This window comes from Daucus carota, chromosome 4 (genome assembly GCF_001625215.2).
Source record: "Daucus carota subsp. sativus chromosome 4, DH1 v3.0, whole genome shotgun sequence".
Lineage (NCBI taxonomy): Eukaryota > Viridiplantae > Streptophyta > Magnoliopsida > Apiales > Apiaceae > Daucus > Daucus carota.
The window spans coordinates 36290624-36317028 of NC_030384.2; the positions used below are offsets into that span (position 1 = coordinate 36290624).

Below are 26405 nucleotides of genomic sequence, written 5' to 3' on the forward strand. Positions count from 1 at the left end.
TATATAAGCAATCAAAATAGAAAACTAGTTATCAAATAATTTACCAAATATTCAAATAATATCCGTAAATAACCTTAACTGGTTACACGACCATTACACACGTAACACTTAATCATGTAATACCTATATTCACATATCAACCATCTAACTTGCATGACCAATCTCTGTATTTTCAGAAATAACACTTGAAATGAGTTTTGAAAGGATACTCATATATCCGTATATAAATCATTTAGAAAATATCTAAATAACACATGATTCATTCTGATAGTATCAATAATTAAACCCACAGTTCTAGCACGTATAAATACCAATTACAGAAAAATCAATTTACACCAAAATTCATACAATATTCACATTTAATTATCATAACTAATTAAACTCACAATTCACATGCAGCATTTAGCCATGTAACAATTATTTTCACATAGAAATCTTTTAAATCTTTAAAATCAATTATATGAGATATAGTTTGAAAAGACAGTCCCTGTATCAATGATACAATAACCCGAAACTTAAATATACAATTTTGAAAACACATTAAACTGGAATAAAATATTAAACTTTATTCCTTTCTTTCTAAGAAAATTACTTTTATAACAATGAACGAATTTTGAAAAAAAATCGGGTCGCTAAAATTAACAAAATCACAACAGAAGAATACATAATCTGTTTAAACCTTATATTTTCACATCACAATTATACTCATATTACACAGACCATTCATCTTGTCAGAAACAAATCAATTAAAGCCAATAATAATATTCAAACACTTATTTCTATATAAATAACCAAATTCTGAAAATCTGGGATGTTACAATTAAAGTAGGATGTCTTACAGGTTCAGCAAATTTTACATAATGTCTTAAAAGTTCAATTTAGCCCACGATTATAGCCAACGCCGTCAGAGATGCTTTTACAGGTCCAATTTATCCAACGATTATAGACAAAACCATTAGAGATGCTCTAATGTAATTAACCAATCAGAAAAAAAAAAGAATTATTTTAGCACTAATAATATTTATTATCCAACTTTTCTTCTATTAAATTTTATCCAAAATATTAACCACATACAAGTTAATCATGAGTTAATCAATACAATTTTTTATTATACAATATAATTAATCAATTTTTAGACCAATCATATTTATTCTCCAACTTTCCTTTACCACTATATGCAGTTAATCAATCAGAAAATATGAATTATTATAGGACCAATCAGAAACTATTCCTAAATTTTAGACCAATCATATATCTTATGTAAGATTTTAGCAGTCAACTAGTGAAATTAGTGCAACATAAAATATGTTTGGTCTCGAACCCGTGTTAAACTTTTTTTCAAAAAAATTCTTGATCATCCAGTCGTAGCAATGTTGGGATATACTCCCTCCGTCCCACCCAATTCTTTACATTGGGTTTGGGCACGGAGGTTAAGAAATATGTATAAAGTAGTGGAAAAGAGAAAGAAAAGTGGGTGAAGTGGTGGGACCCATTGATTTTTAATATATAAAAGGGAGATAGTGGAGTAAAAGTAGTGTGAAAAGGAAGAAAAAGTGAGAAAGTGGTGGGACCCATTACCTATTTTAGGAAAGTTTTGTAACGTAAAGAAATGAGTGGGACGGCTTAAAAAGGAAACTGTAAAGAATCTGCTGGGACGGAGGGAGTACTTATCTTAGAGTATCTCCGGCAGTGTCCTAAAGAGGTTCTCTAAATATATGATAAACAATTCAAATTCTAAATAATAGGGATCCTATATTGATTGACAACTCCAACAATAATCCCTATTTGTCTTTCCTATTATTATTATAATATTAAATTCAAATTCTTTTAACAAAAAGATAACAAAAAATATGTGGTAAAGAGTGTTCAAAAGGTAAGAGTTGAATATTTAATCATTAAAAATGAAATGAGGAATGAGTTAGGAATTCCCTACTTATGAGGAATGGAAATTGGATCCTAACATTTAGGGAATGAGTAGGGACTCTACTGGAGTGAATTTTTGTACATATTCCTTAAAATAATAGCTTATGATCTCATATAGCTAATCTGCTGGAGATGCTCTTATAATGTTAAAAAATTCTTGACGATTCATCTGTATTGATGTTGGGATAATGTTAAAAAATTCTTGACGATTCATCTGATGTTGGGATATACGTATCTTATGATGTTAAAAAATTCTTGACGATCCAACCGTAGTGATGTTGGCATATATTCATAAATTAAAAATATATTATATATTTAAAAATGAAATATTAAAAAAATTATATATATACATATTCTGCTAAAGAGTCAAACTCGAGTTTAATGAGTCGAGTCGATTTCAAGTCAAACACTAATAATACTCTAATAATTCGAATTTCTTAATGCGTTTTTTATTCGAACTCGAGTTCGATAACAAATAAATCTGAGTTTTAAACGAGTTGAGCCGAATTTATTTATTAACAACTCGGTTCTTTGCGGTCCTGGACAGGCTATTTCAGCACAAATTGGCTTAGTTGAAACTTGAAACATAACATTATCTTGAGATAATATTACCAACGTATTAATTGTGGATTTCTGGGTGAGGGATTGTTAAGATCCACTTGAACCTCTTTCTAACTGTCTTAAGATAAACCGGTCATCAACAATTCTGCGAGGAGGCATATGCGTATGTTTCGATCTCAACTAATCTCTGATTACCATCAAGTAACTAGGATTTATCAAGGGTATTTTGGATATTGTAAAGTCTGTCATTGTCATTATCAATATGTAATTAGGCTCTAATTCTTAGCGGCATCCAGCTGAAACTGGGACTAATCGGCCATTCGGCAAGAAAATTACTTCTGTGAGTGTTTAGAAGAATTGTGTTTTTTGGGGCGATATCAACATGATTATATCTAAGGAAGCCAATAGATCCCTCGGCCTTTCGAATGTGTCCAAAAACGTGTGGTCGTTGGGCCTCATTGTCACAATTTTTAAGAAATTGGTCCCAAATATCACTGTCGGAGAAGATGCAATCCAAAATACTAGATCGTGCGACGTTTATATTCTTTCCTTTTAAATGACACAGGGCGTTTTGAAATCTTAAACACTATTTAATGTAGTGTTTTACTTCTAAAACGCGTTATTTAGACCAAAACGCAACAAGATCTAGAGTTTTCTTTCAAAAATAAAAACCCTAGATTATCCGATGTTAATAAAAGATATTTTGGGCCATTTCTCCCGATTCTGTTATTTTGGACATTACTTATGAATTTTGTGGTATCCGGGTCTTTTGGACTCCGTCAAAATGGGCAATATGTCTAACTCCTTAACTCCACAATAATATTTAGGCAGCTGATGATGCAGTGGCATACATCCGGTGGAAGAAGATGCTAGACGAAAGAAATTTGGCTTTTCCGCTAGACGATACTCTAGCACATATACATCATGGAGTTAAGCCGTCCAGTGGAAAAAAGGCCTATAGTATGCCTCGACTCTACAGTAAGTTTTCAGAAATCCACATGTATTGATTTTAGATAGCTAAAAAAAATCTCATATACTGTACAGCCTCTGAACAAATAATTAAACTGGCATCATATATTTTGGCCAAGTGTTGTCAAACATGTAAATAATGAACTTTATTATACTATTTTCAGCTGTTTTGAATTCCTTTGTTGCTACACATATAACAAAATGGCCCTGGTCGCTGACAGTTCTTAAGATGCTTCACCAGAGTAATGCTGACAACTATAATTTCAAACAGTCACCAGTTAGATTTTCTTTTGTTATCATCATGATAAAAACAGCGTCGTCCCTGTCCTGGCAACACGATAAACTAATACTCATGTCTGGCTCATATAAGTGGAAGCTTAATGTTACTCAACTCTATTTTTATCGAATGCAAAACAAGACAACGGCATTATTATAATCCCTAATATATTAAAACAAGAAAGCTTGATTTGTTTAATCGTTGCATTGTTGCTCTTATAGTTTAGCAGTTGTCTTTACCAGGCAACAACGGACGCACGAGTCATTTCCGCCATATAAATAGACAACTAGATGTCAATCTTTGCATGCATACATGCACATTTAAGTTCCTCTGACTTCTAAAGTCTATCAGGTTTGTTCATTATGAATTTCGACTTAAATGGAATAGCTCAATCTACTGTGTGGTTGTGTGCACGTCATTCATGAATCATGTGTGCTTATGTACTGTAATTGGTGATTGTAGAGTTTCTGGCAGTGATGCATGTGTATGTCAGTACTGAATACTAGTTGATTGTAGTGGCAGAGAGAAGATGTGGAAGCTTAAAGTTGCGGAAGGGGGGAGTCCATGGCTTCGGACTTTAAACAATCACATAGGCCGCCAGATTTGGGAGTTTGATCCTGAACTTGGATCTCCTGAAGAGCTTGCAGAGATTGAGAAAGTTCGAGAATCATTCCGTGATAATCGGTTCAGTAAAAAACACAGCTCTGATCTCCTCATGCGCATGCAGGTCGATTTAGTCTTTCTATATTTAACTGTGTCTTGGCTTCGAAAAGTGTTTTGTTGGGAGTTTAAATTATGTTTTCTCATGTCCCCTAATGCACTTCATTTATGGTCTTATAATTTGTTTTTTTGATTTTCTATCTCAATTTTGAACAGTAACCAAACTATACAATCATTCAGTAATATTGTTGTATACTTCCAGTTTAAATGAAGTTCAATCCCTCAATTTCATACATTTAGGGATTTATCCCTCAGCAGCATCATAGTTAACAGTAAGGCTAGCTAGGCCCACTAGGTTAAGCTTATATAGCTAACAATTCTACCCCTACTCCACATCCTGACCAACTGAGGGTGGAAGAATGCTTCTTCCTGTTGACCAATGACCTCTTGGTTAGATGGTATCGCCCTGGTTCCGCTTACTGGATGTCGAGAATTCGAATCTTGTCAAAGACAAGACAGGTGCGTGAATGTGAGATACTTCCCCAATGACAATTTAGTAAATAAAGGTCTATATTTCACTTGTCTCTAGAACACTATACCACATGTCCCTAGCGGTATAGTGACCAGATTGGAAATAAATAACTGATCTGACGCAAGCATCTAATTGCATGCATTCCTTGAAAGTACAACTGAATACTAAAGTAGACCTTTTATCTCATTATATGCACGCAAAATATTACATTCACGTACATGATAATATTATCAAAGAATGTTTGTGGGGATTGATGTTGCTATAATATTCAAAGTCACACCATTTTTGTATTAAATTTGCAGTTTGCAAATGAGAATCAAGATAGAATAGTCTTACCACGAGTGAACACAGATGATGCAGATGATATATCAGAGGATAAGGTAACAGCAACACTTAGAAGAGCTCTGAGTTTCCATTCAACTCTCCAGGCCCATGACGGACACTGGCCTGGGGATAATGGTGGTCCCATGTTTTTTCTGGCTGGTCTTGTAAGTTTAAAGTTTACTGCCAGCTCCTCTTGTCATTCTTTAATTAACTGCCTTCTTATATCAAATCATAGATTTTCTAACAGAAACTTGGATCAGCACACTTTGTAACATTCACTGGATTTTAATGATATTCCGCTGCACTTTTTGTCGGTACTTAGTATTTGCTAAATCCATCAGATTATAACTTTATCGATAACCGGAGCACTGAATACAATCCTATCAGAAGAACATAAACGTGAGATTTGTCGGTATCTATACAATCATCAGGCAAGTGCACTCCTCTGATTAAATTAAGTTATTATGCTTACTAATGTTTCGATCTAATTTCTTAGTGGTTGCCTGATATAATGTGGTTGGTTTTCTTATATATCTCTTTTATCACATGATGTGATTTCAGAACAGTGATGGTGGGTGGGGTTTACACATTGAGGGTCCAAATACTATGTTTGGTACTGTATTGAACTATGTCAGTCTGAGGTTGCTTGGGGAAGGAGCTAATGATGGACAAGGGGCAATGGAAAAAGGGCGTCAATGGATTTTGGACCATGGTGGTGCCACGTCAGTATCATCATGGGGGAAAATGTGGCTTTCAGTTGAGCACCACCACTAGAACTTATTTGTTCATTTGTCCACTTTTTTGCTTTTTTCCTTCTTTTTCCTTGTAGAACATTATATTTTGTGCCATGGTGACAGATTCTGGGTGTCTTTGAATGGTCCGGAAATAATCCTCTGCAACCGGAAATATGGATGTTACCTTATATTGTTCCAGCTCACCCAGGTGCAAAAAAATTAATTGTGAACTTGTAGTATTTGGTTTCTCAGCAAACATATCAGCTGTTTCACTTTTCTCTAGAAGAAGTTGGATTAACTGAAAGTTATAACTAGAAATTTGAACCCCGTATCACCAATAGTGTCATGTGTTTACTCAATTTTTTTATCTAATTTTTCTTTTCAAAATTTTTTCATTAAATGCAGCAGCACTGATCAATTGTTTTCATGTATAGATCTGCTACATTTGAAACCTATCATTTGTGGGCAACTATCTAGCAAAACTATATTGTTTCTTCCTGTAGTCCAATATGCTGGCTTGTTGTGACTTCACATCCTTCTTTAATATGTGATGTTGCTCTCCAGAGTTTATATTAAGTATTTTCTGAACTAAATCTCTCATCAGTTGGTAAATTTTTAATTTTTATGTAAGATTAACATTATTAGAAGCTACTCGGTTAAAGTTCTTTTTTACAATACTTTTCTGACCAATTAAAACCTCCTTTTTGCTTTGCTTCTGCAGGAAGAATGTGGTGTCACTGTAGGATGGTTCATCTTCCAATGTCATATTTATATGGGCGGAGGTTTGTTGGCCCAATCACATCCACAGTGCTAGCTCTGAGAAAAGAGATTTTTAATGTCCCTTATCATGAAATAGATTGGAATCAAGCACGCAACTTATGTGCGAAGGTCAGTACATAAATTCTACTTCAAGTCGTGTGGCCACCGTAAATTACTAAAATGGCCATGTCCAATTTCATGCTGGCAATCCGTCAAGTTTCCTACTATCTCCTACCATAAGAAAAAATCACAAACTCCCAGAAAAACGCAGATTTAGCTGTGCAGTAGATACTTGTTTCTGTTGAGAATGAAGATCTTACGGAGCAGCAAATTTTCATCTCACTGAATGAGGTTTTAACTCTTCAATGACTGCAACATTTGTAGAATCACAATTATTGTTATTAATGAACAGTAGAGAATAAGAAAGATGAATATGCAGGCAACAAATAATATGAGATAAAAGGGAGTCTCAGTGTAGTATAATAATTTCATCTTGCCAATTAAGGGAAAGTTATGCTGTCAGAAAGAAGATGTAACAAACTGGAGAAGATACAATGAGATTTAAAAAGAAATTAATTGTCGATATTGAAAATTAGACTTACATAGATTATGACTGTTGATAGCCTGTTACATTATAGTTCTTGAATACTATCCCAGCTTTGCTAGATTTCTGTATTATATGCGCTTCTCATAAGGCACATTACAGAAATGTTTAAAGTTCCTCTCCGGTCTCCATATTTCGTGGAAGGTTGGAGCCTATCTTTCTAAAAACAGAGTTGAGTTGTTGATAAATATAGCTGTCATATATTCTGCAGGAAGATCTGTTCTATCCGCACCCTTTCATACAGGATATACTCTGGGAAGCTCTGAATAAGTTCGTCGAACCTTTATTAATGTATTGGCCTGGAAAGAAGTTAAGAGAGAAATCTCTTCGGAATGTTATGGAGCACATACATTATGAGGATGAAAATACTCGGTATATATGTTTAGGGCCTGTTAATAAGGTCAGATTACATTCCTTGATGGTGTTACTTCTCATTGTGTATTCCTATATATGGTAGTCTGTGACAAAATTTTAACATGAAACTCTAGACTCTCACTCTGTGACTCTACCTTAACATTACATTTTCGCATATTTTCAATATGATATATTGTTCGTGCTTCAAATTTCCTAGTATAAAATCTCTTCTTAAACGATACTTTTTTTGCCCAGGTGTTAAATATGCTATGCTGTTGGGTGGAAGATCCAAATTCCGAGGCTTTTAAGTTACATCTTCCAAGGCTTTATGATTATTTATGGCTTGCTGAGGATGGCATGAAAATGCAGGTTGTAACCTAAGCTTTTACTACCTATATTGCTGAGGCTGACTTTTACTGACTGTAAGAGGGGATCATCCTTTATAGTGCATTTGTCAGTTTGCATCTAAATATCAGGACACATGATTGAAAAAACTAAATATATCCACTTCTATTTTGACAAAGACTATGAGGAATTAAAAAAAAAATTGTTATATATAGAAAGGGAACTAGAATAGATCATACCTTTCTAGGTAGTGTGTTTAATAACCAAAACCTTATTCAATTATTAGGTTTTTTGATATTGAACATGATTTGATTATTTTCGAGGAGCACCTGATTGCAGCCAATATGAGCTTTTCCCTGGTTGGAGCTCTAGTGAAGTTAAAATATGTGTAGATTCGTCAAGTTGATAATTTTTGTAGAAAATCTTTTAGGCATCTGTACTGATTGTTTGCAGGGTTATAATGGAAGTCAATTATGGGACACATCTTTCGCTGTTCAAGCATTTCTATCAACTGAACTTACAGAAGAATATGGTCCAACTCTAAGAAAAGCTCATATGTACATAAAGAACTCACAGGTGAAGTTAGTTTTCATCTTCCTTTATTGTCCTTAATAAATTAATAATACTTAAAAAATATTCCACATTAGAATACCATTGACCTGTCTGTATCGTCTTAAAGGTGGTTGATGACTGCCCTGGTGACCTTGACTTCTGGTATCGCCATATTTCTAAAGGTGCTTGGCCCTTCTCCACTGCAGATCAGGGATGGCCACTTACAGATTGCACCGCTGAAGGAATTAAGGTGGCCACCATTTTTATACCATATGCACATATATGACAGTTAAGCCACCAAGGGTATATTCGTGTAATTACATGAGCATGGTTATGAAATTTTGCATTGAAAATAAAACTAGATTGTTGTCTAGCTCAGCAGTAATAGTATAGTATCGGTAGATACTACAGGTATGCTTGTAATAACAAAATGTTTCTCTCAGGTTACACTTTTACTGTCAAAATTGTCACCGGAGCTCGTTGGCGAACCACTAGATGCCAGGCGGCTGTTTGATGCTGTCAATAATCTTCTTTCTCTACAGGTAATAAAACTTCAACATGTTTCTTCAGAATAATGTCCTTTTTGGTCCACTATCATTTCTTGCCACATGGTAAATATGTTGAGTACATTGACTAAGACTATCCATACCAAAATAATAATGATAATAATTTAAGAAAATCTGATCAGTCATTCTAAATAAACAGACTCGGGTACTTATCGGTTATCTAGCACGCTATATATATTTTCTTGCAGTGAAGGGTTTAGCAACCTGGAAATTAAACCATATGTTTTCAATCAGTTCATAATCTACAGAGAGCTTATCCTCTGATTAGCAGTGTCTTATAGTTTTTCTTACTCTTATGGTGTCTATATTCTTATAATAAACGTCTGATAAGTGAATTGCTTGCTATATGTGCAGAACAGTGGTGGTGGCTATGGAACATATGAACTCACAAGATCCTATAGTTGGATGGAGGTATATCATTATTATATGCATAGTTTCAATATTATCTAGACTATATATTTCACCTTGGTTACCTGTGTAAGTTGACATGGATATGGAGCTTGAAACACCATACTGGGTCAAAAAAGTGCCAAAAAAGTTATATTATTACTGAGCCGGACACTTGGACATGTAGAGTTTTTGTACTGTAACATTCTATGGTTTTTATATATACTTCACTTTAAACTCATTTTTCAGAAAATCAAGATTTTATATCAGACCTAAGAGATTGCATAATTTCAGTGGTATCATACTATGATTACATTATCTACAAGACTGTATCTCACCTCCTGTAATTTAACACTTCTTAAAAGTGTGGTCAAATTGGTCAGCCTTCTTCAGAACTTGTATATGACCATTTAAAAGAATAACATGTACTGTGGGTGGGGATGGAGGTTTCTTAAAATTAGATTTTGCTGCTCTTTGTTTTCATGTAAATGTGGTGTAAACAGAAGTTTTTAGCTTTTCTATAGTTCCATGACAGGCGTTCATTAATGAGGTCCATTGCTGGAAGTTTATATATTTAGTAGGATTTTCAGGTTATATTTAGATAGGTGGAATACATTTCAAGAAACTACAATTGTTTGTTATGTTTAAGAAATGTGCTTAACAAAAACAATTTCATTCAAGATTGCTTCTCTTTTACACTTAAGGACATACATATTCTGGGTTCATAAATTTTATCTCTAAGATAATCATGCTGTTGTACATCTTTGAGCCCTCGGGGTGTACATCTCAGTTTTATACCAACCGCCATATGTATTCTAAGGTGTGCTTGTTCATGATATATGCACTTGTTTTGTTCATGATATATGCACTTGCAAAACAGAGATATGAGGTATGAGCGTTGGATAGTGCAGTTTCTTCTCCTTTATTCTACTTTTTTGTGTGTCCTAAGTTTATCTGAATTCTCATCCATACAAATCTGAATTTTTAGTGTTTATATAGCAAATTATCATATCAAATGAATTTTATACTACAGATATATAGATGCTATACAGTTTATTCTATATATTAACTCCAATCCTGTAATTTTTCAAATGCTTACATGGTTGTATTTTTGTCAGTTAATTAACCCTTCTGAGTTATTTGGCGGCCAATCCGTTGACTATCCGTAAGAATCAGAACTAGATATATATTTAGTACAAAAGTTCCATAAAAATAATCAACTGCTTTTATTTATAGATTTGTTCATAACTGCAAAGTGCATTGGATGTGCAGTTCTCTTGAAGTTACATCATCAGCAATTGAAGCTTTGTCGACTTTCAAGAAATTTTATCCAGAGCATCGACGAGAAGAAATTACACTTTCTATTGAAAAATCTGTTTCATTCATTGAAAAAAAACAAGAACCAGACGGCTCATGGTTTTCCACTCTTTATCTTACTTTCTGGTCTTATGAATCAATATTATTTACTAACAGGCTTAATTAGACTATATATCATGCTTGTTTGAGTCTTATTAAACTCACCAGTGGATCTGGCTCTAATTTTCTCAATGATATACTAGGTATGGTTCTTGGGCAGTCTGCTTTACCTATGGCACATGGTTTGGTATAAAAGGTTTAGTAGCTGCTGGAAGGAGCTTCGCTAATTGCTCTAGCATTCGCAAGGCTTGTGACTTTCTGTTGTCTAAACAAGTCGCTTCTGGTGGTTGGGGAGAGAGTTACCTCTCCACTCAGAATGAGGTCAAGTATACGAAGTCCCTCATTCCTTTTTTTTTTTTTATCTGAACAATGTCAAGTTGGTGCATATGACAAGAACAGTTAGTGACATCACGATATCACTGGCTCATTGCATGTTCAGATGTGTTTGAAAAGAAATCTTTATTATTGTGAAGGATTGATTGTATACTGATTGGTAAAAGTAGAAGAGGAGTTGGCTTAATATTCATTATAGCTATTATTGACTTATTGTTCTGCAAGGAATCAGGACACAAGTGTATTCATAAAAAAAATGTCTATTCACACAGTAATAGAAGAAATAAATCTACAAATGCGCCTATACGGTGCTATGCGCCTACCTGAAGCAGCCCTAGTTCTCCAAAACTAAGCAGAATAAACATTGTAATATATTTGGACTTGCAGAGTTCGGATTGGCTGATGTCTCTACTATTGTCTCTTCGTGTGAAGCACTCAATATTTACTGTTGTTCCTGCAGGTATATACAAATCTTGAGGGTAACCGCTCACTTGTTTTGAATACTGCATGGGCTATGCTGGCTCTCATAGATGGTGGACAGGTATATATCAAACTAGCCACAGCTCTTAAAAACCAAGTTTGTACTACAAAACTTTTACAAAAAAAATTCACGAGGACTGACACAAATGATAGTGATGCATTTTGTACTCTTCTTTGTGTTTCTTTTACCATTTTTGGTCATATATCTGCTGAAAGGATTTTACTGTAAAGCTTTTTCTTGAGTGTTTCTTACATTTATTGTTGGGTAAGATCAAGACCTGTGCACCTTCGCATTTACATTGTCATTTTATTCTGATATATTCTTTCATGAATCATTTAAAATTACACCATGCTGCATCTGGAGCTCTTTTATTTTGTCCCTAATTGAACACACTCACATACGCATTCTGCAATCAACCAGACTGAAGCCTGAGGGTGATACTCCTGGGCGACAAGCTTTTTGATGTATTGGAACTATTGTCCCTATTACATGCTTAGGATAAGTTTCAAAGTGCACTGTATTTTATTCTTTTACAGGCCGAGAGAGACGCTAAACCATTGCACCGTGCAGCAAAGTTTTTGATCAATTCTCAAATGGATGATGGAGATTTCCCACAGGAGGTCTTTTCTCCACTCTCTACTTTTTAGACTTATTACAGGACGAAACACACCTGAATGACTGAATCAAATGAATGTGCTAACTCTCTTTCTTTTTTACTTCTAAAATATTATTCAGCTCATGGGGGTCCTTAGCAAGAATTGCATGATCACTTATGCTGCACACAGAAACATTTTCCCTATATGGGCTCTAGGAGAATACAGATGTCGAGTTCTTCAGGGGTGTTGATGACTTGTATCAATCCCCTTTGTAACTATGACTTTTTTTTATACATACAGTTATATGCTTTGTTTATGTGTCTCACTGGTTCTCCACCTTGGAGTAACTCTGAATTTGTAACTATAAATTAGTCAGAACTTATATGAAGAAATAATAAGATTTGGCTTCACACATAAATTGCAGAGAAATTCATATATTGTAGTTTCCATAAAACTATAATTTAACAAATACAATCCCCAAGTTGTGATGTTTTTCAGAATGAAGATCTGTTGCTCAGCATCTTGTAACTAGCCAAAACTGATGTAAATGAGGAAATCAATCAACATTTTACTATGTGATGATTTGACAAATTTGCCTCCCTCAAAGGAATGCTCTAACACCAGCATAATCCCCACTGGCAGAAAATTTTTCATTCCAAGGAAGCATAACTGTTCTTCCACTAAGGCGAGTCATAAGTCCACAACAGTACGATGTTGTCTGTTTTGGGTCTAGCCCGCGTGGGTTTATTTTTGGGCTCCTGCCAAAAAATCTCATACTATTAGAGTTATGTGACTGGTTATATTCTAGATATATGTCCCTTCCACCACCAATATGTGACAAAAACCGAGTACTCATAAATTTAGCATATACATATATCACCAGTCTTTTAGAAAAAAATACAAATTATTTTACTTTCACATGAGTTGTGAAGAAAGATTATCAGAAATTAATTTGTGAAAACAAATTTCTAGTATTTATGTGTCACCACAATATGCATATATAAATGGCTTTGTTGTCTTGAAGTACAAAAAACTTCAAAACAATATGCATATATAAATGCAACCTATTTTTGCAATGATTTCTTACACACTTGTATTTTCATATTTGTATTGTTGTTCAACTTTGGAATTAAACCACACTTAAAAAACCAAATGGACCACTAATTATGCAGGAAACAACAAAATTGTGTACACCAACTAATCATAGTTACATTTCTTATGCAACATAGAAGAAACTAGAAAGGATCATTACTAAATACCAGAATTTGATTGAAGTTCGGAGATAATTATTTCTGCGGAATTTTAGTCAGAAGATTCGAGAAATTTCAGATAAATTTGTCTCATAGTCTTTCATAGTCATTGTTATAATGCAATTAGGCTCTAATGAAGTATTTAAATCGGCATCATTTCTCTCTCAGCTAATGCATGTTATGTAATATGATTCTCAGCTATTCTTGTTGGTAAAGCAGTTGTTAAAATGCTTCACCAGAATAATGCCAACAATAACAAATTCAAAGATTGATAGAAGAATCTTTCAGGCAACTTGATAAAATGATTCTCTTAGTATGCAGCTGGCTGGTATACATGGGCAGGCAAGTGTTACTCGACTCTATTCTTCTTTATCGAATGCAAGACAAAAGGCGAACATTATTATTATCTCTAATTTACCAGAACAAGAATGCTTGATTTGTTTAATGTGTTTAGATTGAGAAGCACATGAATGTTGCTCCCTTTTTAGCGTCCGTCCTTACTAGGAAACACGACCCATTTCCTATTTTTAGCGTCTGTCCTTATTAGGAAACATGACTCATTTTGCTGATTAAATTTATTATTTGTGTCTCGAGGGCAGGCAAATGTTACTCAATTCTATTTCTTTATAATTGATTGCAAATGAAAAAACGAAAATTATTATTGTCTCTAATATACTGGAACAAGGAACAAGAATGCTTGATTTGTTTGATGTGTTATGAAATGATACGCGCATGATTGTTGCTTCTTGTACTGTTTAGCATCTGTATTTATTAGGAAACAACATCGCACGAGTCATTTCCAGATTGAATTAAATACTCTGTGTCTCTCTTTACATGCATTAACACTGAGCTCCCTTCAACTTTCTAAAGTCTATCAGGTTTGTTCACTATGCATTCCTACTTGTAAACTGGTCATCTCGATTTACTCTGTGTTTGTCTTTTAATAGATAGATGTGTGTATTTACTGTAGTTAGTAATGCATGTGAAAATGAGTAGTGAATATTCGTTGAATATAGTGGCAGAGTGAAGATGTGGAAGCTTAAAGTTGCAGAAGGGGAAAGTCCATGGCTTCGGACTTTGAACAATCATTCAGGCCGCCAAATTTGGGAGTTTGACCCCGAACTTGGATCCCCGGAAGAGCTTGCAGAGATTGAGAAAGTTCGAGAATATTTCCATGAGAATCGTTCAACACAAAAACACAGTTCTGATCTTCTCATGCGCATTCAGGTCAGTTTAGCATTTCTTATGTCTTGGCTTCACAAATCACAAGGATCTGTGCTAGGAGTTTGAACTATGTTCCCGCATGTCTCATTATCCACCTGATTTATGTTCATATAGTTTGCTACTCCCTCCGTCCCCTCCATTTCTTTACACTTTCCTTTTTGAAGTGTCCCATCCAATTCTTTACATTTCAAAACTTACCCAAAATAGTCAATGGATCCCACCACTTTTTCACTTTTCTTTCCTTTTCACACTACTTTTACTCCACTATCTTCTTTTTATACATTAAAAATCAATGGGTCCCACCACTTCACCCACTTTTCCTTCTCTTTTCCACTACTTTATACATATTTCTTAACCTCCGTGCTCAACCCAAACGATAAGAAATGGGAAGGACGGAGGGAGTATTTCTTTTCACTTATTAAAAATAACCAAACTCCAGTAATGTTTCTGGAAACTTCTATTTACTCTTAATTAATTTGGCTCGAGAGTTTTTACTAGAAAATTTCATTCGAATTTTTCTATAAACATTATACTATATTGGAATAAGTGTCCTGATAGGAAAAAGTTAACTGATCTAATGCATATGTTCACATTCCTGGAAAATTCAACTGACTACTGAAGTAGACCCTTTTATCTCCTTATATGCACAGATAATAGTACTATCAAAGCTTTGTAAGTCTCTGTGTAGCTATAATACTCTGATTTTCTGAACTATCTGCAGTGTACACATGAGAATCAAAATAGAATAGTTTTACCACGTGTCGACGTCAAAGATACAGAAGATATGTCAGAGGATAAAGTAACAGCAACACTAAGGAGAGCTTTAAGTTTCCATTCAACCCTACAAGCTCATGACGGACACTGGCCAGCAGATAATGGAGGTCCTATGTTTTTTATGCCTGGTCTTGTAAGTTCAAAGTTTACTGGCAGATCTTCCTATCGTTCAACTTCCTTCTGATACCAGATGTTGGATTCTTTTTAAAGAAACTTGGATCAGCAAAACTTAATTTATTATCTGGTTAATGGTACTGATTCGTAGTAATATTTGGTAATTTCTAATCCCTCAGGTTTTAACTCTATCAATAACCGGGGCACTGAATGCAGTCCTCTCAAAAGAACATAAACGTGAGATTTGTCGGTATTTTTACAATCATCAGGCAAGTAAATTTTCTATGATGAAATTAGGTTATTGTGTCTATTCATGTTTTTCTTGGTTTTTATGAGTGTGTTTCTTGAGATTATGCTTCTTGTTTTCAGTATCCTTATCGTTTTTACTGGGAAAAGGATTCACATGATCATTAGTAATTTGTGATTTCAGAACAGTGATGGTGGGTGGGGTTTACACGTTGAGGGTCCAAATACTATGTTTGGTTCTGTTATGAGCTATGTCAGTTTGAGGCTGCTTGGTGAAGGAGCTAATGATGGACAAGGGGCAATGAAAAACGGGCGTCAATGGATTTTGGATCATGGTGGTGCCACTTCAGTATCATCATGGGGAAAAATGTGGCTTTCAGTTGAGCACCACCACTAGAAGTTATTTGTTCATTTGTCTACGTCCTTTTCCCAGTGGAACATTTTTTATTTGATTATATATTTTGTCATGGTGACAGATTTTGGGTGTCTTTGAATGGTCTGGAAATAATCCTCTGCAACCAGAGATATGGATGTTACCTTATATTCTACCAGCTCACCCAGGTGCCTAAAAAGTTTGCAAACCTTATATTTGGTTTTATAGAAAATATATCAGCTGTTTTTATTTTCTGGAGAAGTTGGATTAACTGAAAGTTATAACTAGTGCCATGTGTTTTCACAAGTTTTACAGTTTTCCTATTCAATTTTTTTTCATCCACTGCATCCTAGATATATTGAAACCAATATTGTTTCTCCCTTACAGTCCCATATGCTGGCTTGTTGTTACTTCTTACATCCTTTAATACGTGGTGCTGCACTCCAAATTTTATATTCAAGAATTTCTCAACTAATCTCTTATTAGTTTTTTTTGTTAAGATGAATATATAATAAAAGCTATTTGGCTAAAGTTACTGAACTTTTCTGACCAATTAAAGAAACCTCATTTTTGCCCCACTTCTGCAGGAAGAATGTGGAGTCACTGTAGGATGGTTCTTCTTCCAATGTCGTACTTATATGGGCGGAGGTTTGTCGGTCCAATCACATCCACAGTGCTATCTCTGAGAAAAGAGATATTTAATGTCCCTTATCATGAAATAGATTGGAATCAAGCACGCAACTTATGTGCCAAGGTCGGTATATTCTACTTGAACCAGTGTGGCCACTTGCCACTAAGCTACTTAATAACCATGGTTCATGCCCAGTTCCAGTTCCATATTGCCATTAGCCAAGCCACCGGGTTTGCTAATACCTACTTCCCTTAAATAGAAATCAAATCCACCAGAAAACCTAAATCTTGCCGTGCCAGTAGATGACCGTTTCTCTTTTAGATGAAGATCATAGGGAGAAGCAATTTTTCCATTTTAGTATACAAAGTTTGAACTCTCCAGTTACGGCAACAGTTGTATAGTTACTATTATTGTTATTATTAAAGAACAGTACAGACCAAGAAAGATTTTGGTAGTTGAGCATGACCATAGTTACCCGGTTCGCGGGTCGACCCATGGATCCGTGAACTGGATCGTTCGTACCGGAACACGGGTCGAAGTCGATCCGGATCGCCATGGGTCGCGTTCCAGTTCGTCATTTCCGGCGAACCCATCTGTTTTGTTCCGGCAGCTGTAAAACTGAAGAAAAAGGGAAGAAAAGGAATGATGGGTTGTTTCACATGTATATATGACTGTTTGGGGGAAAAAAAGAAGAAAGCGTGTGAAGAGGATGAAGTGGAAGAGAAGACGACGCACTGAATACTGATGCAGATACCGATGTGATAATGAATTATTAATCATTGACTCATTAGTTGTACTGAAGTGAGAGTAATATATACTGTATTATTCGTTTTACTTTTATTATTATTGTATTTTATTCGACGTCTCTGGCTTATTCAAAAGATCATGATAGATGCTCAAAATTTATACCAACAAATTACTCATTTTTCATTTTTTATTATTTAGTAACTGCCATCTTTATACTAATTTGTATAAAAGTAAACAAAATTAATGAGCATAATTATTGCTAAAATGAATTTATTAAAGTCAACTTATTATGACGGTGATCCACTATCATCAATTTACCTATTTTTGTTTGAGTTGATCTTTATCCAGTTTAAATTAATTTCAAATTATAATACTTATAAAAATATTAGTTTTGATTAATTATCATATCTTTGTAAAATGGTAATTTATTTATTGATATTCTAGTAATATTCTTAATAAGTATAAATATTATTTTAGAATATAAAATAAATAAAATTTCTAACTTTTTGATAATATAAATTTAATATATAATATTTTTTTTTTAAATATGACGGGATCCTTATTTCGACCCGCGAACCCGATTCACGGCTCCTCGTACCCGATTCATCCAAACTCACGTTCCACGTACCCGAACTCGTACCGCGTACCGGATCGATCCTCGATCCGTGTAACTATGAGCATGACTAATGGGAGATGAAACTGAGTCCCAGCGTCATGTTTTATCTTGTCAATTAGTAGGGTAATACTATCAGAAAAAAAAGTCAATGTGAGAAGATACGATGAGATGAACAAGAAATTATCAAGTTAATGCTGGCAATCAAGGTCTTCTCAAGTATCCAGTGTATGCATTGACTTGAGTTGATTAAATTAGCTTTTATATATCTTCAGGAAGATCTGTTCTATCCACGCCCTCTCATACAGGATATACTTTGGGGAACTCTGGATAAAGTCGTGGAACCTCTTTTAATGCATTGGCCTGGAACGAAGTTAAGAGAAAAAGCGCTGAACACAGTTATGGAACACATACATTATGAGGATGAGAATACCCGGTATATATGTATAGGTCCTGTTAACAAGGTCAGTTTACATTCATTGTTGCTGGTACTTTTATTTTTGCATGAATCTCTGGGCTATGTTTGTGACTCTTAGCCTCAGCATCACTTTTCATCAGATTTTCAATACAATACAAGGTTGGTGCTTCAAATTACATAGTATCTAAATTTTTACTCAAACAATATTTTTGTTACCCAGGTGTTAAATATGCTATGCTGTTGGGTGGAAGATCCAAATTCCGAGGCTTTCAAGTTACATATCCCACGCCTCTATGATTATCTATGGCTTGCTGAGGATGGCATGAAAATGCAGGTTTTAGCCTAAGCTCTTATAATCTATATTTCCAAGGCTGACTTTTACTGACTTTAAGCAATGATCATTCCTTAAAATGACTGAATAGAATTTGTTAGTTTGCATCCACGTGAATGGACATCTGAATTTGATTATTTATATTCAACAGAGACCATAAAAATTATAATTTTGTGTCACATGTTTGTTTAAGGAAATGATAGGAAGGAAAACAAGATTAGAAAACATCTATCTAGGTAGTGTTTTAATAACCAAACCTAATTTAAATATTAGACTTTTCCAATATTCCAAAGCAAATTGATTACAACTTTTCGAATGCCTCCATTAGACTTTCGAAATAATGGAACAAGACCATGATTTTTATCTTTCTTCTCCTATATTGTATCTACAATGAAAAGTGCATGCACTCGAGCATCTAGTAGCACCAGATAGCAACTAGAAAGTATGAGCTTATTCCCTAACATGTGTGTAGATTTGTTAAGCTGTTAGTGATATAGTGAGGGTGCTATGAGTTCCAAAATGCACATAGCTAGCCATGTTTGTAGATTAATATCCTTTATAGAAAGGCTTTTAGGCATGTGTATTGACTTTTTGCAGAGTTATAATGGAAGTCAATTATGGGATACTTCCTTTGCTGTTCAAGCATTTATTTCAACTGAACTTACTGAAGAATATGGTTCAACTCTCAGAAAAGCTCATACATATATAAAGAACTCACAGGTGAAGATAGTTTTATCTTCCCGCATTTTCATAATAATATGTTTTTGTGTTATTGACTTGAGAGTTATTTCCTGTTTAAATACCTCTGACCTGACTTTTATTGTCTGAAAGGTGGTTGATGACTGCCCTGGTGACCTTGATTTCTGGTATCGCCATATTTCTAAAGGTGCTTGGACTTTCTCCACTGCTGATCAGGGATGGCCACTTGCAGATTGCACTGCTGAAGGAATCAAGGTGGTCACCACTAAAATAGTATAAAAAAAGAGTACAATTGTACATACATGAGCAAAAAAAAAGAAGGCAAAACTGTTGAAGCTCAACTTAATGTTTAATTTTAAGCAAATTATGAACAAACAACCGATGGCAGATTATCTCCAGTTCGGCATTAATATTATAGTGTAGATCAATAATATAAATATGGTTATTCTAGTAATAACTAATCGTTTCTCTCAGGCTGCGCTTCTACTGTCAAAATTGTCACCAGAACTCGTTGGAGAGCCACTAGATGCCAGGCGACTGTATGATGCTGTCAATGTTCTTCTTTCTCTACAGGTGATTAGAGTCCTATCTGATTATGGAGAATGTACTTGTTCAAACAATAAAGGCTATATGTAGGATCTGTTTTGTACACTGAAATTCATATCATTGACAAGTATTTATCCTCTTTATTAATCACTTCACGAATGGTTAATCTGTTGAGTGCATATACTAAAACATTCCTACCGGGAAATGTTTCTTTTAATATAATCTGGTCAGCCGTTGTAGGAAACCTACTTAGCTAGTCATCATATCAGTTATCAGAGACGCTATTTTGACAATATGCTACTTCTCAAAGCATTTAACAGCACATGTTTTCTATCATTAAAAGGATTTAGTAACTTAAGAAAAAATCTCAAGTTTTCAATCAGTTCAATGTCTACCGAGAATTTATCTTTTGAGTTGCATTGTCTTATAACTTCTGTTAAACCTTATTTTGTTTGATTATTTAACAAAAACTTTTTGTTAAGTGAATTGCTTGCTATATTGCAGAATAGTGGCGGCGGCTATGGAACATATGAACTCATGAGATCATACAGTTGGATGGAGGTAAATCATTATTAGATGCATGGCTTCTATGTTATCCAGATTGCAGACTATTTAATTTACCTCAGGTTCCCGTGTCAGATAGAAACCTTGACACAGAAGGGGACCTTGGAACTTCATTTCAGGTTAAAAAGATGCAAAAAAAATTAATATATTATTGAGCCTGACAATTAGACATGTACTTATGCTGGACAGTTAGATACTTTCAGTGAAGTCTGCGTAAGATAGTAAGATTTTCTTAAATATTCTTTATTTCAATGTCATATAGAATTTGGTGGTATCATGCTAGAAGTATTTAAAAGACTATATAATACCTTTGCCATAATCTTATCTTAAAAGTTCCCCAATTGGTCAACCTTCTCTAAAACTTATATGTGGCCATTTACGCACATCACACTTCCTCCGTAATTACCTCAATTTTTTTGGTTTTGCCTTCTCCTTGTTTCCATATCAATTTCGTGCAAAGAGAAGTTTTTTCTAGCTTTACGTTGATTCCATGGTGGGGGTGCATTATTTAGTACAGGCCTAACTCTTATAGTTATCATATAATTGGATCTTGTACAATTAATTTTCCAAAGTTTATTTAGGCAAGTCCATATAGGTTGAAAGCATTTGGATGATTAAAACAGATGTGCTGACAAAAAACATATTAAATTGAAATTTCTTCCCTTTAACACTTCCAGAAAACTAAATAGTAGGTTCATAGATTTTTTCTCTAAAATGTATTTAAGTCTTTCGTGAGCTTTTGTATCTGGCATGCTTGTCGACTTTGAGCCTTTGAGGTGTACACTTTTTTCTTAAGCCTGCTAGTTACATATGTATTTAAGGTGTGTCCTATGCTGCAACTGTTTACATATGTACTTAAGGTTTGCTTGCTAATGAGCATGCTGTATGCACCTAATATATGCCATAGAGAGATATGAGATTTGCAGGTTTCCTTACAAGCAATAGGTTCTCTTTTGGTGTTTCATGAAGAATGGATACTGCGGTTTCTTCTCCTTTGTTCTACTTTGTTTTGTCTGCAGCCTAGGTTTAAAAGACGAACATACAATAACATTGTACTTCCGTTTATCTGAATTACCATCCACGGGAATATGAAAATTCAGTGTTTTTACATTAATTGTTGCATTATTAATATAATGGGAAAATTAATTCTAAAGTCCCTGAACTATAAACACTTTTTTTTCTAGGTCCCTGAACTATAAATGTCAATTCATAAGTAATTCAACTCTTGATTTTTTCTTATCTGGGTCCTTCTGTTAGATCTGATTTGACGCCGTTAGTTCTTCTCAAGTTCATAAGAATCAAAGGTAAATTTGAAGGTGATTCCGGTATCCAAATTTGAAGCTTGAGTAATCAAATTGCTCGTTTTTCAATCCCCTATCCATCTATACCATCAAAATTTAGTTTGGTAATGTTCGAATTTTGAGTTGAATATTAGTTTTCATTTTAATAGCTTTTTTCGAATTATAATGATGTAGATTGATAGATCGTGTGATTATGAGCATGTTCATATAATTTTCGTGATTTTTAGTGTTCAAATTAGCTTCGTCGGAAAATTCAAGCTCACCGGATTTGAGCTTTTCCGACCAAGTTCGCCGGAAAAACTAACGGCGTCAAATCAGATCTAACGGAAGGACCCAGGTAGGAAAAAATCAAGAGTTGAATTACTTATGAATTGACATTTATAGTTCAGGGACCTAGAAAAAAAAGTGCTTATAGTTCAGGGACTTTAGAATTAATTTTCCCTTAATATAATATATTTTGCAAGTATAAAGATGTCATTACTTATGCAGTTTCTATCATGAACTACTTGATTAAGATGTTAAAAGGCTTTTATATGCTTACATGGCTGTGTTTGTCACTTGTCAGTTAATTAATCCTTCTGAGTTATTCGGCAACAACTCCATTGACTACCCGTAAGAATCAGAATTCAATAAATATGTTATAACAAATGTTTTATCAAAATATCAATTATTTTTATCATATCTTTGCTTTAATTGCAACGTGCATTGGCTATGCAGATATCTTGAATGTACATCAGTGGCAATAGAAGCTTTGTCAGCTTTTAAGAAACTATATCCTGGGCATCGTCAAGAAGAAATCAAGCTTTCAATTGAAAAGGCTGCTTTATTCATTGAAAAAAAACAAGAATCAGATGGCTCATGGTTTTTTCCTGCCTTTTCTTACATTATACAACCGCATCCCTTATTATGTAGACTATATATTATGCTTGTTTAAGTCCTTTTAAATCACTAGTAATCCTGACTATAGTTTCTTGGTCCTGATTAGGTATGGTTCTTGGGCAGTCTGCTTTACCTATGGCACATGGTTTGGTATAAAAGGCTTAATAGCTGCAGGAAGGAGCTTCACTAGTTGTTCTAGTATTCGCAAGGCATGCGACTTTCTGTTGTCTAAACAAGTTGCTTCTGGTGGTTGGGGAGAGAGTTATCTTTCCACTCTGAACAAGGTCAAGTATATGAAGTTCCACATTTCTTTTCAAATCTGAACAATGTTAAGCTGGCACAAGTTCTCATTTGTCTGTTTTAGTTAATCCTTTGCTTTATAGAAGTGAAACTTGCGTTAAAAACATTTTCAAATATACTTTTTATTTCAATCAAATGCTCATATGTTGTTCGTAAAAGCAGAAGAGTAGTTAATGTTGTATCTATTACAGTATTGTTGCTGTTCTGCAAGGACTGAGGACGCAATTGTGATCCTAAATAGAAATGTCTGTTCAGGCTACACGATACTACCTGCATATACATGACTGAGCCTGAATTGTCCATGATTGATCATAATAAATGCTGAAATATAAATATGACTTGTAGAGTTCAAATTGGGCTGATGTCTCTTCTATAATTTCATCCTGTGGAGCACTTTATTTACTTTTGTTCCTGCAGGTATATACAAATCTTGAGGGTAATCGCTCCCACGTTACAAGTACTGCATGGGCAATGCTGGCTCTCATTGATGCTGGACAGGTATATATCTAACTGGCCCGTGTACCTGTTAAATTTCACGTTTGTGCCAAAAAGGTTTTCATGTGGGTCGGGACCAAAACAGTAATGTATTACTCTTACTTCTGTTATTAGTATTAGTCATATCTCAGGAGTACTGAAACAACTGTCCCAATTGTATGTTTTCCTTTTACAGGCTGAGAGAGACGCTACTCCATTGCACCGTGCAGCAAAAGTTCTGATCAATTCTCAGATGGATGACGGAGATTTCCCCCAGGAGGTCTCATCTCCACTATTCACTTCTCGGCTTATTACAAACTGCTACATACTTTTACTTCTAAACAGTTAACTGAATCAAGTAAATGTGCTAAAACTCTTTCGTTTTTCCTCCTAATATCCAGCTCATGGGGGTGCTCAACAAGAACTGCTTTATCACCTATGGTGCATACAGAAACATATTCCCCATATGGGCTCTAGGAGAATACAGGTGCCGAGTTCTTAGGGGGCGTCGATGACTTGTATCGAAACCCCTGTGTTAATTTATGGTTTCTCTAAATACAACCATTATGCTGTCTCATTCTTATTTGTCACTGGTGCTCCATGTTGTAGTAATTTTGGGTTTGTTTCTAATGTCTAATGACTCTAATTGTCTATGCAATGAACACAATGTAATTGCAAGTTCGATGGAACTAAGTGAAATTTCGAATAATATTGTGTCATCATATTTCTCTGTCGTGCCCAATTATAGAAAATGCTGATTTTATAACGTAAAATATCAAAGAACGGCTTATATGTTTGTTTCAGTTCGGATATAACTAAAAACCGGAATCAAAACTAAGCCAATTATTTTAATTTTCTGATTCACCAGAAAAAAACTTTGATTTGATAATTTTTAGGGTAATAATATCAAAAAAAATCAAATGTATTTAATTATGTACAAAAGTATGCAGTGTACAGTAACAGCTTTCTGAGAGACTATGACGAGATAATTTTTCTGGACATGGGAGGCTGTTGCATGGGGAAAATATATCACTTACTAATTTTTTAATCAAACGGCAAAAAAACAAAATGAAAATCATTTTCATCTTTAAAAAACCATTTCAACAATGCTGTAATATTCTGTGGGTGTTTGGATTTATGTACCATCTGAATAATTTTTCCTCTGGTATTGCAATGTAGTGCTTGTTTTTACCAGTTACAACAATCTCAGATTATATTCATCTGTGTGCATATATAAATTCACATGCATACACATCTGCCGTGCTCTCCTAAATTCTGTCAGGTGTTTTCTGTTTCCTAAGTTGTATCAGGTGTTATTTGTTTCCTGAGTTCTGTCAGGTTTGTTCATAATTGAATTTCGACTCGTAAACTGCTTATGCATGTGTATGTCAGTACTGATTACTAGATGAATTTAGTGGCAGAGTGAAGATGTGGAAGCTTAAAATTGCAAAAGGAGCAGGCCCTATTTTAGAACTACGCATCAAACCGCTGGTCTTGAGTCATAGCAATGACCGTAACCAGTTTAGCAGTGTTAGAAGGAGGACTTAATAGGTCTTATTTCAAGATTCTCCTAACAGGATCATGTATCATTCCAGCACCAATTATTATCCCTATTATATGCATTTAGTATAAGTTTCCAACTGTATCCATATTGCGTTAATGGCGAGTTCCTGTATTTTTCCTGTCCCACTAAAAAGCCTCTTCAATTATAGTACTATACTATATCTCATGTTTTTTCTTTTTCTGGCCGAGAGAGATGCCTATCCATTAAACCGTGCAGCAAAATTCTTGATTAATTCCCAAATGGAAGACGGAGATTGAGGTACTCTTTGCTCCTCTCTCCACTAATTTCATGTTCTGTTTATATATAGCAATTACCTGTATAAAAAAAAATGTGCTAATTCTTTTTGATTCTTAACAAGAACTGCATGGTGACTTATGCTGCATACAGAAACATTTTTCCTATATGGGCTCTTGCTGAATACAGATGTATTTATTTTGCTGGAGCGGTGCTCCATATACTGTATCTGTTGTTTATGATAAACGACTTGGCCCCTTGTATTCATGAGGCTGTCTCCTTTCGTGAATAATATACATATATCAAAATGAGAACTTACAAGTCATTTTGGTGGAAATATTAAGTTGATTAAAATAGATTTAATTATTTTAGCAAAAGCATGTGAATACCTTATTTTACTTCCCAAAAAATTATATGTGAATGTGTTTTTTTTCCAACTCTACCACCCAGGTATGTGAGCAAGTGGATGAGATTATAGGTCCAATCACTTGTATAATTATTTTGTTACACTAAAATCTTAATCTCTTTAAAAAGAACAGAGTGAAAAATTATCATCTCGCGAACAAAGAACAGTTTTTAGCATGTGAGAATTGAGAATATTATTATTTTGTTACGGAATAATTCATAAATTAAAATTTTTTCAATAAATTAAAAAAAATTCAACATAATTGTGCACTTCTCTAAGACGTGTTGAACAATTATTATCTTTGAATCAAATAAAAGGAAATACAGTGATAGTTTAACGGCCAT

The 26405-nt window shown here is 34.5% G+C and overlaps 2 protein-coding genes across 3 annotated transcripts; both read left to right on the forward strand.

Annotated features, from left to right (window-relative positions):
• The first annotated feature begins 3286 nt into the window (after positions 1-3286).
• Positions 3287-12807, forward strand: LOC108216519 (cycloartenol Synthase). Of its 2 annotated transcripts, none has more exons than XM_017389298.2 (19): positions 3287-3462; positions 4247-4457; positions 5225-5410; positions 5588-5677; positions 5808-6002; positions 6104-6188; positions 6702-6868; positions 7555-7743; positions 7953-8066; positions 8496-8618; positions 8722-8844; positions 9038-9136; positions 9515-9571; positions 10666-10712; positions 10820-10963; positions 11107-11284; positions 11757-11837; positions 12314-12397; positions 12513-12807. In XM_017389298.2, the coding sequence occupies exons 2-19, from the start codon at positions 4260-4262 to the stop codon at positions 12621-12623; spliced, it is 2271 nt and encodes a 756-aa protein (XP_017244787.1). In that variant the 5' UTR covers positions 3287-3462; positions 4247-4259; the 3' UTR covers positions 12624-12807. The 2 variants fall into 2 exon arrangements, with proteins under 2 accessions (XP_017244787.1, XP_063948381.1); XM_064092311.1 differs by lacking the exon at positions 3287-3462 and adding an exon at positions 4044-4081.
• A 1386-nt stretch (positions 12808-14193) lies between these two features.
• Positions 14194-24576, forward strand: LOC108218262 (cycloartenol Synthase-like). Its single transcript, XM_064092310.1, has 19 exons — positions 14194-14501; positions 14640-14850; positions 15569-15754; positions 15915-16004; positions 16166-16360; positions 16458-16542; positions 16942-17108; positions 18621-18809; positions 18984-19097; positions 19692-19814; positions 19926-20048; positions 20268-20366; positions 20844-20900; positions 22770-22816; positions 22922-23065; positions 23190-23367; positions 23801-23881; positions 24054-24137; positions 24259-24576. The coding sequence occupies exons 2-19, from the start codon at positions 14653-14655 to the stop codon at positions 24370-24372; spliced, it is 2274 nt and encodes a 757-aa protein (XP_063948380.1). The 5' UTR covers positions 14194-14501; positions 14640-14652; the 3' UTR covers positions 24373-24576.
• Positions 24577-26405: the final 1829 nt, after the last annotated feature.